The sequence below is a fragment of the Astatotilapia calliptera genome, chromosome 2 (assembly GCF_900246225.1).
Source record: "Astatotilapia calliptera chromosome 2, fAstCal1.2, whole genome shotgun sequence".
Classification (NCBI taxonomy): Eukaryota; Metazoa; Chordata; class Actinopteri; order Cichliformes; family Cichlidae; genus Astatotilapia; species Astatotilapia calliptera.
This window is the reverse complement of record NC_039303.1, coordinates 8,912,442-8,925,058: the sequence shown is the minus strand read 5'-3', so window position 1 is coordinate 8,925,058 and position 12,617 is coordinate 8,912,442. Positions and strand designations below refer to the sequence as shown.

The 12,617-nt window shown below is 40.0% G+C and overlaps 2 protein-coding genes across 2 annotated transcripts; both read right to left on the bottom strand.

Annotated features, from left to right (window-relative positions):
• Positions 1-878: 878 nt before the first annotated feature.
• On the bottom strand, positions 879-2,615 carry LOC113031497 (snRNA-activating protein complex subunit 1-like). Its single transcript, XM_026183625.1, has one exon. It carries the CDS (start codon positions 2,099-2,101, stop codon positions 1,004-1,006), a length of 1,098 nt encoding a protein of 365 aa, XP_026039410.1. The 5' UTR covers positions 2,102-2,615; the 3' UTR covers positions 879-1,003.
• Positions 2,616-3,441: 826 nt separating this feature from the next.
• Positions 3,442-12,476, bottom strand: srp72 (signal recognition particle 72). The gene is made up of 19 exons (XM_026183612.1): positions 12,313-12,476; positions 11,737-11,857; positions 11,403-11,523; positions 9,685-9,828; positions 9,415-9,526; positions 9,285-9,316; positions 8,857-8,981; positions 8,657-8,714; positions 8,420-8,551; positions 8,206-8,334; positions 7,628-7,700; positions 7,297-7,361; positions 7,052-7,147; positions 6,776-6,879; positions 6,553-6,630; positions 6,027-6,164; positions 5,823-5,860; positions 5,351-5,510; positions 3,442-4,498 (listed from the first exon to the last, which is right to left on the bottom strand). Exons 1-19 carry the CDS (start codon positions 12,410-12,412, stop codon positions 4,318-4,320), a joined length of 2,007 nt encoding a protein of 668 aa, XP_026039397.1. The 5' UTR covers positions 12,413-12,476; the 3' UTR covers positions 3,442-4,317.
• Positions 12,477-12,617: the final 141 nt, after the last annotated feature.

Below are 12,617 nucleotides of genomic sequence, written 5' to 3'. Positions count from 1 at the left end.
TTTCAAGAATAAAAAAAATTGTGAAAATGTTGAAGGAGGGATAGCAAGCTGGGGATCAAATTGGCTACAAAAGGGTTGAATCCAGACCGCTAGGTGGCTTTAACCCAAGTGTCATTAATAAAATGAACTACTATTCCTGCAGTGGAGATACCTGAACTCATACACAAGAAAAAAAAAAAACTGAAATTAAAATGTTTAACATTTTAATTGCTTGAATAACAGCGCATACATAAAATCCTTCCCTTCTTATTTAACATCTAAGCATTTTGTGATTTAAAGACTGGGATCCATACATTTTAATTAAATATATATTTAAAAAAAACACTCTTAGTCCCCCCCCCCCCCCCCCCCCTTTCTTTTGCAAATGGATAGGGCATTAGATGCATTCTCAGAATTTATTTTATATTGTTTTTGTTATACAAATCAAAGGAGAAAACTCCAGAGGTAATTCAGACTTTATATTAAATTAAACTCAAAAAGGTTACAATGTGGTCCTTAAAAATGTAAATAAATCTCGCTTAGTAACACAAAGACAGGCTAAATCAAATAAATAAGACGAAATTTATTTCATTTTACAATTCTTATAGCCTAATTTTAACTATGATAAAAGTTTCCTCCTCATTTATTTTTTTTCCCCATTGCAAAGGTGGTACCTATTATATTATTCTTTCTTTCTATTTCCACCCGTGGTATTAAAATACACTTCTGGGTGATTTCAGAGGCTTTAAAGCATGTAAGTGATTCATTAAGGATTACAAAAGGATTCAGACCTGCAACAGTTTAACATGAAATTAACACAAAACACAGTTAACTGGTTTCTAATGTTAGATTCGAAAATGTATAGAAAAATTATTTTAGATATATTGAAGCCTTTCAAATTATGATTTTTATAACAAAAACATTTATTTATAGTTTCTTAACTTATTCCAGTTGAACAGTGACAAACATAGTAGATTAAATTATTTTAATGATCTTCTCTCCTCCTCCTTCACATCCTCCTCCTTCACATCCTGTAGGGCTCCGCCTGGTTGGTCCTCCTCACTGGCACCCCGTCCTCCAGCTCAGGAGCACTCAGCAGCCAGGGTGGCAGGTTGCTGTCCTGTTGTTTCACCCCGAGGTTCTTCCAGGTCCGGGCCCGGAGAGAAGGTGGTCTTTTTTTCTGTGGGACCCGCTGGACCTGCTCAGTCCCCAAACTGGACAAGTCCGCTGGCTCACCCTGCCGGTGCCTCCTGGACTTGGGCGCCTTCTGAACATTGCTGTAGCTCTTCTGCTTGATGGAGGACAGAAGCCTCGCTCTTTTGCTGCAGGACTCCTTCTCATCTTCTTCCTCCTCTTCTTCTTCTTCCTCCTCCTCTTCATCTCTTTCCTTCTTGTCTTTGAGTAGCTGTGAGGTGAACGTTTTGTTCTGCCAGGTGATGAACTCTGACATGCAGTCTCTCAGGCGTGAGGTGAAGTCTCTGTGGGTCATTGTGATCTGGGAACCCACATCCTTGGTGGTCTCCTTCAGCTTCTCGTACAGGCTCTGGAGGTTGGCTATCTCTTCCAGGGTGTCTGCACTGATGAGCTCACGCACCGCGGTTGTCCTGCTCAGAAACTCAGGGCACACATGGTCCTTCTTTGGCTTCTGCTGCTTCTGGAAGGTCAGAAAATGCGGCATGGCCGTGTAGTGGATGGCTTTGGATGCCACAAGCTTCTTGTAGATATAAACTACATCAAGATGGCCGGATTCTACAGATTCCTTGAGAAAGGCTTGCACGTGGGTCCAGTCCTTCAGAGCGAGCCGGATCATCACAGGTGGTTCGGCGAGCTGCGTGTGGTAGAAACCAAACATCAGGTACAAGCCCCCCACTCGGATCTGGTAGCTGTATGGAGGTAGGAAGTACTTTACAGCTGTGGCCAGAGTCACCCTGCAGAACCGCTTCAGTTCACCCGCATTGATGGTGCCAATGAAGAGATCAGAGAAGCCCATCTCCCTCCAGAGGGCTGAAAAATCCTCATACCTGACCGAGTCTATCTGCTGGAAGCGCCCCAGTAGCTCCTCCACATCTTCAGTCAGAGGGCCATAGAAGAAGTCTGAGTAAACACACGGCAAACGAGGCATCGTTTCATCCAAAACCCACAGAGATTCACTCAGGCTGGCTGCTCCACAAGTGAGCTGTGGTCAAAGCAGGTGTAGTGCGTTGATGGCAAATTACCAAGCAAGAGCGCCCAGTAGTGGCAGGATGTACCAAGTAAAAACCATTTAAACCAGGTGCATCAAACATACTGGGCCCTAACTTAGCCCAGGGGATGACTTTGCACAATGAGAGGCTGGGTTTTTCTTAATAACAGCTTATTTTGACAAACTTAACATTTCCTTTTTTATGACATTTTGTAAGAGTAAAGCAGTGCTATGGCAACCTCATGCCATACAGGTAGGTAGGCAGGAATAGGACCAGCATGGAGTTGTACTGGCAAAAAGACAGGAGGGTGAGCTGGACATGGCAGAACTGAAAATAAGACTGGGAGTAACCAGGGTGGACAAGATTAGACAGAAGCTTATCAGAGGGACTGCTCAGATTTAGTGGATTTGGACCAACGTTAGAGAGGCGAGGCAGAGTCCAGGCAAGAGCATCAGGAAGTGAACCAGCTGGTTGGTAAATTGACATTTGTTGCTGTTAATCACTTAGAAATGATGCACCAGTGACCTTTAGATTATGTGCTACTACAGCAAGTGAAATCCATGTTTATTCTGTTGTTTTTTTTCAAAAATGCTGGATTAAAATATTACAAGCAAACCACGGTAATCTGATTTTCAGTATAATAGAAGTTCCTCCTATAATAACAAGCAAAAAAGGGATTTTTGGAGATTTTAAATAAATGGCTACACATGTAATTTTTCTCTGTGACCACATGATGGCTTCATATCTCACAGAGCAACAGAGATTATTAAGTATGAGAAAATTTAAGGTGCAGTTTAACTTCCTTTACTTAAATTATAAAAAATGACCTGCATTAACCATTAAAAAAACCCCCAAATATTACATTAACAGGACATTTTAAAGCATTGCATAATTTAATTTCAGCTACATTTAGTCTTAAATGTCAAAGTTATGATCTTTTTCTTCATCATGATCTGGATCATTTGGCTCCATCTCACATTCATAGCTGTGGTCTTCCTCTTTTCCAGCACATCCACTATTCTCCATACACGTTCAGTGTATGCTCTAATGACCCCAGGAGGTATGTTGTCATGGAAAATTTGCCCCTGAAAAAAAGCTTCTAAGGTGAAATTTTTTTTCTAATGTGTGAGAGTAAGAACTTTGGAGTGATGGATAAAATTTAAACAGCAACCCATCTTTAAGAAGACCAGCAGAGAATTTTCAGTAAACATCAACAAATACATCCAGTCTCTTCTATAAACATCTCCATTCATGCACAAAGCCTCAAAATGAGCCATACTAGGAAAAAAACTCACAGCAGGAGCATCGCTGTTCAGTTTTATTTAGACTTAACAAAATGAAAACCTGTTTGGCCAAAATAGTGTCTTTCTGAACACATGCATGTGACAGAATCAAAATCCTTTTGCTTGAATTCAGACAAATAAATTCAAAAATAAATATCTGTTACTTTACTGTAGCTAACTGAAAATACATTGAAATATTAAAGAAAGGTGAAACTATCAGGTGGAGCTGGACACGCTAATACTGAAACTCAACAGGTTTAAGCACCATTACCCTAAATTCTGAACTTTGAGTTACTCTGCAAAAGCAGTTTTATAACGCCCCTAATTCTAATGAAGGATACTCGCTGTTTTAAGAGTACTTAACAATGCTTAAAATGCAATAAAGACATGACTGAGCTCCTTAATGCATACATGATTTAAACACTTAATTCATTTTTGATTGATCAGAATTTGTTTTTGCTTAAAAATAAAGAAAAATGCTAAATACAGTGCAACTGTTAAGGTGTAGAAATATGCAGCCAAGAAGACAATTCAATGGACATTTAATGAGAATATGGATATCTGTGGTGTTATTGATTCAGTGAAAACAAACGCTGGTTTTGCAGAGCAACAAAAAGTCAATTTCAGTGGAACTGTCCTTTCAATCGTCAACTCTTTTTTTTCTCCTTTACTTTGTAAAAAAAAGTCAGATTCATGGTGTCGATGAGCAGCGGGGAGGATTTTGGTTTGATCAAATGACCTGAACAGAAAAAATAAAAGAAAAAAAAAACAAAACTGAATTTTAAAAAAACGAAGGAAAAAAAAAAAAAAGCTTCTAAATTCTCTGCTGCTCAGATGCCAACAGCCTTCTTCCTCACATTGCTTCCCACTGTCTACCAGCCTCCTTTGCCTCCTTTCTTCTTCTTTTGCGGTGCTTTCTTGCGAGTGGCGCCTGAGGACGACGGTTTCTGCTGTCGTGGGGGAACTACGCCGCTGGCGGGGGCTGTAGAAGAGCCGGACGCAGACCCTGGTCTCGGTGAGGTAGGGGGGCTGCTGGCAGTCTTACTGGCATCCCTGAAGAGAGACAAGAGCCACAGTGCAGTTAGAAGGGCCGGAAAATTATAGCGCTGAGTTTGTTTATTCAGGATCTGAGTTTCCTTCTGTGACGTGGATGAGTGAAATAAACGTTTGATTAGCAACAAAGCTTTTGTTGGACAGTGTCTCCCACCACCTCCACTTTTCATGTATTTATAAATTCAGGTAGCAGCATGATGTTTGATAAGTTTATCATCCATGTTTGAATAACTGACTTTCAACAGTGACCTGCTCAGCCTGCCATTAGGGTCCAAGTCCAGCTGGTTAACGGCGACTGAACTTTCAAAATAAGAGCAATAAGTTGCATCTGCATCTTCAGACATCCTTGGGTGGTGCAACAACAGCACAAACTTTGTTAGGATTATTAATAAATAATTTTAGCTTCTGTAAAAGAGAAACTGGAGGGCATCAAAGAGTAACCTGCTCAGTTGCTAATAGGGAAACTCAAGCTCAAGGGCTGTAAGTAGCTGGTTAATAGCAATTGAAATTTCAAAGTAAAAGTGAGGGTATGTGCAGAAAAATCTGTTGTAGATGGAGTCGTTCTCTCCCCTGTTCTGTTTTGGAGCTGCGGTAGTTCAGATGAATGGTGGCAGATGGATTTCTCCTTTAGGAGAGACTGAGAATAATTTTGTTCTCAACAACAGATGAGCCCTTCCTCCCGCAAAGCAGCTGCGGCTCTGATCTGATTTCAGAGTTCATTGGCATGAAAACAAAAGAACAATCTCAGTTGCTTTTCCTCCATTAGTGCCGTTAATAACTGGGTTTACAATTACAGGAAATTGCACCCAGGCGCCTCGGCTGGTTGTGCGTGTGACTGCGGAGTTTACTCACAGCTCTGCTGAAGCTCCTGCCGTCGCTCCCTGTGTGCCTTTTCCTATTTGATCCTTCTTCTTGCCCTTCTTCTTCCCTCTGTAGTAGGAGCGCTCCTTCATAGGAAGCCACCTCTCGGGGTCAGGGGTCACTTTGGGGTCATAGTTCTTGGGCAATTTTCCTAAAAGGAAGATGGTATGGTGTGAGTACTTTATGAGCAATAACTAGACAAAATATCTTCAACAGAGAAAACAAAAAAAAAATCTGAATTATTCTCTTTTCCTAACAGTGGTTTTAATGTTTTGGCCGCTCAGTGTGCATTTGAATTTCCTACATCATTAATCAAACTCTTTTTCTCTAAGGAGAACAAAAAAGATACAATTAGATGTTTTTGCTCATTTAGAAGAAATAATTTCATGGCCTTTTGTATGTGTAAATAAAAACTTCCAGAACAGATTCAATCTAAATCTTAGCAAGTGATTGAAAGACATACCTTTCTTTTTCTTCTTCTTCTTTTTGATTTCACCATGGCTTTTAAAGAAAATAAAGGAGAAAAAAAACAAAGAAACTTGTCAATGTGTCCCTCGTTCTTTTGAATGTTTTGTTTACAATCCCCCCCCCCAAAAAAAAACACAACAAAACACAAAAACAAAAAAAATAACAAAAGTAGCCACAGAAGAGAGTAACAGACATTTACCCTTGTTCTTTGGGAGGGTTTTCTCCCACGACTTTAGCGGCTTTTTTCCTGACGTATGTGGCTCCGTGGGAATTCTCCAGCTCGTCAACGTCCACGTTGAAAGACATGGTGTCTGCAGACGGTAGGTGTTTGCTGAGCCTGTAGAAAAAAGCTAAGGATGCAACAACTGCTGACATCCAGATTACATCCTGGTCTTCCTGGGTTACATTTACTTCAATAAGGTATGGATCATTTGTAAAATTAATAAACTATTTTGTCAACATAATACCAAGCTTTGTTGAAAATGAGCTAAAGAAGGTCTTTTTATCTTTTTTGTTTTCTCTCTGACTTCCAAGCACAAAAACATTAGTTTCCCACAGAGAAAAATAACAAATCCTCAAATTGAAGGAGCTAAAATCAGAATATATTTGATATTTTTCACAAAACAAATGTTATTTGAGAATCCAAATATGTTCCAGTTAGTAAAAAAAACAAAACAAAACCGTTTAAGCGTCCATAAGTTGTATTTAATAATATGAAAGGATACGATTTGGCTTTATCCGTGTCCACTAGAGAATATGCAGAGATGAGTTGTGCCAATGTGTGGACGTCCTTGGTGTTTTGTCTGTTTTGAGAAAAGTGATTTTTATGAAAACTGTTTGATGACATTTGAGGTATATTTTATAAAGAAATAAAACCAGCATCTGTGAGATTTAAAAAGACTTGACACATGTTGAACCAGCCGAGTGTTTAGCAGGGATTTAACTCACTTCCACAGCTGCTCCAGATCACTAATGGCTTCTTTTTTCCGTCCATACTTCAGCTTGAAATTGGCAGCTTCTCTTACAAGAGCCAAATGTGTAGCAGATCCAGGCTGTGTAGGAGAAAAGACACAGTGGGAACACGTTCACACGTCTAAAATGAAAGCTAACTGAAATCAAAATGCACACTTAAAAAGTGTTTGACCTATACACACAACAGAAATTAAAGTGTAAAACAGTGGTTCAGACTTGCACAACACGAACCACCATCCGTGACACACAAACCTGTTCAGACTGGTAATGCTCAATAGCTTGTTTGAAAACATCGATGGCGCTGTCGATGTCTTCTTCATGGGAGTACATTGTTACCAGAGCTGAAACCTGAAGAGACGATGACATGGTCAAAATAAATATATGAGAGAACAAAAAACGTAAAAGTCAACAATTTTGACATTAACGGGGCATTTTAATTAAGAAAAACAACAATTTAAGAAAAAAAAAAAAAGTCAAAGTAGCATCTTTAGTCTTACCATCCCTGGTTTGTGCTTGAACTCTTCAATGGACCTCAGGACATCACAGGCTTTTGTCACATGACCTGAAGACCAAACCATTCATTGGATTATAACACCTAATGAGGAGCATGTATCAAAATTAAACTGCTCAAAGTTTAAAGGTAAAAAACCTTTTGAAGTTGCACTCGTTTGTTTCTTTATTAATTATTGTTGTTTCAGTACTCAGGCGATAATAATCCAATGTGCGTGTTTGTTTTAGGAAGCTAGAAATATGAAATACTATCACGTCCACAGAGAAAAAAAACAGTAAGACAGAGCGGGGTGTGTGTGTTCGAATGCAGATCACTACCTTGTACTAAATAGAGTTGTGCCATTGTCAGTTTGATGCCAGACGCACTCTCTGGATTCTGATCGGAGAATTGCTGCAAAATAAAAAAAAAGAAAAGAAAAAGATCAGTTAACAGAATTAATGAAACTATTAATTACTGAAGGACAAAATACGAACATTTTCATCCAAACCCAATAGTGTTGTAAGTGTTTTAGGGCATCTTTTTTTTGTATCCCTTTTTGTATTCCCGTCTTCACAGTTAAGCATCACTTTTAACTGTGAAGACATTTTTCAGTATTTTTAAAAACCACACAACCACAGTGAAAACATTTCGTAGATGAATTCTTTTAAAAAACAAACAACAAAAAAAAAAAACTGAAAAAAGCAAATCTTTCAGTACTTTTTTCTGCTTCTATACTTTTTAACATTTTCATTGAAGGATTTTTAAAGTGTGATATTAACTATATATTCAATCAGCTTTCACCACTGTGATTTTTTAGGTTAACTGGTGCATCATTTGATCATTTTCTCATAATCAGACAAAAGGAGGAGAATGTGTATCGGTTCTCATAATAAGGAGCAGTGTGCATCATTAATACCTGGAGCAGCTCTATGGCCCTGCTGTGCTGCTTCTCTCTGCACAGCTGAGCCACCTGGATAAGGACCGGCCGTGGATGTCCTGGATTTTGAGCCTGAAGACTGGATGACAGCTTCCTGCACTGGTCAGCCTGTTAACGGGCAAAAGCACCATCGGTGTGAAAATAATTACCTATTATTAATTATTTTTCATTCCTCCTCCAATCACACCCGTACCTGATTAGTGTACATGGCCAGCAAGGCTTTGTTGAAGTCAATGGCCTGCAGCTGTTTCTTTGCCAGCTTGTACTCAACACCTTCAGCATTCGTCAGCTTCACCTTTTTCTTTGAGTCAAACACGTTTTGGTCCTGAGGAAAGAGACCGAGCCTTAGCACCAGCGTCGTGGCTGAAATTTTAGTTTTATGATCCCTGTTTAGCGTCTGAAAGTGGATTTCAGGGAGGTTCAAACCCACCTTGTTTATGGTGATGATATTGTTGGCAGTCACAGCAAGCAGCCCCACGTCAGATGGCCTGAAATTAAATCAAAGAATTAGAGCAAGCTGAAAATCTATTTAACAACTTAATGCCTGCCTCTAGATGCTTCTGAACTGTCTAAATGCATCCCCATCATCTTTTTTGAGACTAAATTTGATGCGATGATGCCACAACTCACTTGAGCTTGATGACCTGGTTGTAGAGCTGCAGAGCCTCATCTGTGCGACCCTGCAACTGCATGACGTACGCCATCTGAGAATGGATGACGGCCAGCTCCGACTGGATGTCCTCCTCAGTCATATCCTGAAAGGGACAAACAAGAAATGATGGTGATTAGCTGGAAAACGGTGAAAACTAAGTGTTACAAATACAAGATAATTATGAACAAGCTTAGCATATCAATATACATATATGGCCAAAATATGATTACAGCAAGGTTATTCCCATACAATTTTTATGTAAATAATGCATAAATGTAGAATATTTTAAGACTTAAAAGTATGTTAAGAGTGGACTAAATTTCACTAGACTTGTGACATACTTCTGGACCATCGTTTAGGTGAAATTACTAGAAGTGAAATTGAAATAGGTCTCAAAAACACTTACAGAATCATCTGCCAGCGAGACTCTGCAAAGCTCTGTCAGAAGAAATGATCAGTTTATGTCTGAGGTCATTACATCATTTTAAAAATACATCAAACACCAGCTTGATAGCAGAGACTGAATATAAACTGACCTTCTGCTTGCTGTAGTTTATTGAGGGCCTCTGTAAGCTTTCCTTGGCCAATCAGAGAACAGGTAGCATTGTAGCAGAGCTCATACGTTGACTCAGGCAGACCCAGATCTTCCTGCAAAAGGAAAACATAACATGTTCAAACATGAGTTTATTCTAGTTCTACTCAAACAGTCCGACTCCAGTTCTGTGCAACAAAGTGGAGGGAGTAAGTTTTTGATTTAAAAACTCAAATGAAAAGCTGACTGATGAACTGTGCCAATGAATGCTTACCATTGGAGCCTTCTCCCACTGACTCATTGCAGCCACCACAGCGGCGAGGTTGGTCTTCCTCTCCTCTTCGTACTCGTCCTGGGAGTTCCTGATCAAATCCGTGTAGACAGACTTGCACTCATCGTAGCGCTCCAGTCTGTACAACTGCACAAAGAAAAGAGCTGGTTCAGATTAGCAGACGTCGTCACTCTTCTCACAACAAGACGAAAATAATATCCTGTTAGAAATACACAGAAATTGCCAAGCTGACCATTTATTACAAATCTCTCATTCTCACTCACCAACCAACAAAACCCAAAACACTTGTGTTCTCAAAAGAATGTCTCACTGTAATAAATAATAATAGTAAATCATACAGACTGCATAAAGATTGTAACAAGCTGATATTCACAAATATTGGGGATAGTTTTAACAACACTGAAGTTACTTTAAGACAAACATAAATAGAGCAGTGGCGTTAAGAGGTGAAAATGCTACGCTCTACAACCCTGATGTCTCCGTTTCAGAGAAAAATTGCTCAATTACACTTTTGCTATCTGCTTTTTTACAATGTTACTTAACAACATTTAAATGTTTTTACAATCATGTTTCAAATACAGAAGCCACATATTCAAACAGCAAGCTGTTTGCATTTATTGTATACCGTTTAATTTGAATATGATTTGTTTGCAGTTCTGATGGTAGATGATCAGATTTTAAAATGCCACATATTAACAATCAGCAGCTTTAAAGGCCTCAACACTTTCTTTTCTTCTAACTTTGCTGCTCTTTTCAACAAGTAGATGACCAATGACTGACTTCTTTAGCACAAACAGTAAATATACACTAAACTGTATAAAAAAAATGTAAAAAAAAATAAATAAATAAATACAGTAATATAATCTACTTCTATCAACAGCTCCCTTTAGGGATCATCTGCTTCCATCTCACCATATTCCAGCATACTCTACTGTCAGATCAACCCTCTGCATGCCCTCCTTCACTACCATCCATGAAACTTCTCTGTGGTCTTTCTCTTTTCCTCCTGCCTGGCAGCTTCTTGTTCATCATCCTTTGTCCAATATATCCACTATCCCTGCTCTGCACATGTCCACACCATCTCAGCCTTGCCTCTCTAACTCCTATCTTGGTCACTCCCAATGAAAATTTTAACATCTTCGGCTCGCTCTCCGTTCTTTTGGTCAGTGTCGCCAACATCTTCAAACCATAAATCATAGAAGTCCCCACCATCTTGTGAACCTTCCCCTTCCCTCTTGCTGCTATCTTTCTGTCACAAATCACTGCAAACACTAACTCCACCCTGCCTACACTCTCTTATAAAGCTCTCTGGTGTACTGTGTGTTGCTTTGGATGACTGACAAATATTTAAACTACTCAAGATACACCTCTGCTCCTTGCGTCTTCACTGTTACATCATATATTCCGTTTTGCTTCTCTGTCTTGCTGTATTTCTGTCTTACTACAAATCAGTCTTATTTGTGAACATCAGTCCACTGAGGCTCCTGCCTGACCTCATCTGTCGACCTGCAAGTCTCTATTGCCACCTCCTTACTGTCCTCATACATGTACTACACTACCCTCACATATTTCTCTGCCGCTCTTAAAGCAAAATTCTATAGTGCCTTAAGGTCTTAACCTAGCTTCATCAACTCTTTCCTACAGCTTCCATCAATTGCATGACTACAAACAGTAATAATATAATATAATATAAGCCTCACCACTTGACCGTAAAGCTCCTTCAGCTTGTCTGTCTGCTCAGGAGCACTCTCGATGGTCTTCAGGGAGCTCTCCACTCTGTTCAGCCGGTACTCGCAGTATGCCTTCTCAAACACCACCTCACTGAGTGGAAAAAAGACCCCCATCCACCCCCGAAAAAGGGTTTAAATGTGCAACACACCATAAAGAACAAACCTTACAAGACTTTTGTACGTTTTTCTTAGAGCATGGCAGAATTGCTGTGAAACTATACACCGTTAGACACTTAAATGTCAACAGTGAACTACAGGAGTAATTTATACGTCAAGCACAGGTGAGTGACAGCGTGCCGCTTACCTGCCGAGCACCTTTGAGTGGGTGTTCATCACATTTAGCGCCTCTTTGAAGCTCCCATTCTGGATATGGCAAACCACTTTACAGTGCAGTGCCGTCACATCGTCTCTGTTTTCGTGTAAAACTGCGACAGGACAGAAAGAAAACAGCAGTGAACATCACTCGCTACGAACAAAAAAAAAGATTTTGCCCTGACGCTGATGTGATTGTGCAAGGACAGAGGAGTGTAAAGCAGCCGCTTAACGTTTCCAGGACAGCCGTCTGGCTAATCATGGGTTAGCTGTCGTGGTTGGCTAGGGACACGTCAGTCATGAGACAGTGGATTTAGGGGGCTAAATATTATTTAACGATGGCTCAAAGTCACACAACAAATAGCTAATTCAGCAGGTATATATATATGTTTATTACACATCGTTAATCAGAGCTTAATACACGAAGCTCCACGGGTGTATTTAACACCCTGACTGCCGTTAGCTCAGACACATGCTAACAGCTGGTACTGCTCTGCGGGAGCAGAGGGGAAAATCCGCCGCGTGTCCGCTCTCTGGTTCCGTTTTCAGAGTCAGCCTGTATACCTACTTTTAGTAAGAGCTTTGAGGGCTCTGGTGTAGTCTCCATTCTGTCCGCAGCGGTTGACATCGGTCCAAAGAGAAGCCACAGATATTCCTCCACTCGCCATCTCCGCTGAGTGGACGCTCTCGGTGCCGGAAACAGAATGTGTTTACATCCGGGAAAGCAACAAATACGTTTATTAATTTTTAAATAATTTCTGTGCGGAATAAATGAAACGTAGTCATAAATTGGGACGCTCTTCCAATGTTAATAAAAGCCTACTATTTGGGGGGCATGTAGTTTTTAATTTCAAAATGACGCATGCAACTGAC

Excerpts from the sequence above, each read along its gene's own strand:
- srp72 (XM_026183612.1), bottom strand. The coding sequence starts at position 12,412 with ATGGCGAGTGGAGGAATATCTGTGGCTTCTCTTTGGACCGATGTCAAC. Across the intron at positions 9,829-11,402 it reads AGGAGCTTTACGGTCAAGTG|TTGTACAGACTGGAGCGCTA; the intron begins GTGAGGCTTATA and ends TTCTTTGTGCAG. Across the intron at positions 5,861-6,026 it reads AACCCTCCCAAAGAACAAGG|CCATGGTGAAATCAAAAAGA; the intron begins GTAAATGTCTGT and ends TTTCTTTAAAAG.
- LOC113031497 (XM_026183625.1), bottom strand. The coding sequence starts at position 2,101 with ATGCCTCGTTTGCCGTGTGTTTACTCAGACTTCTTCTATGGCCCTCTG.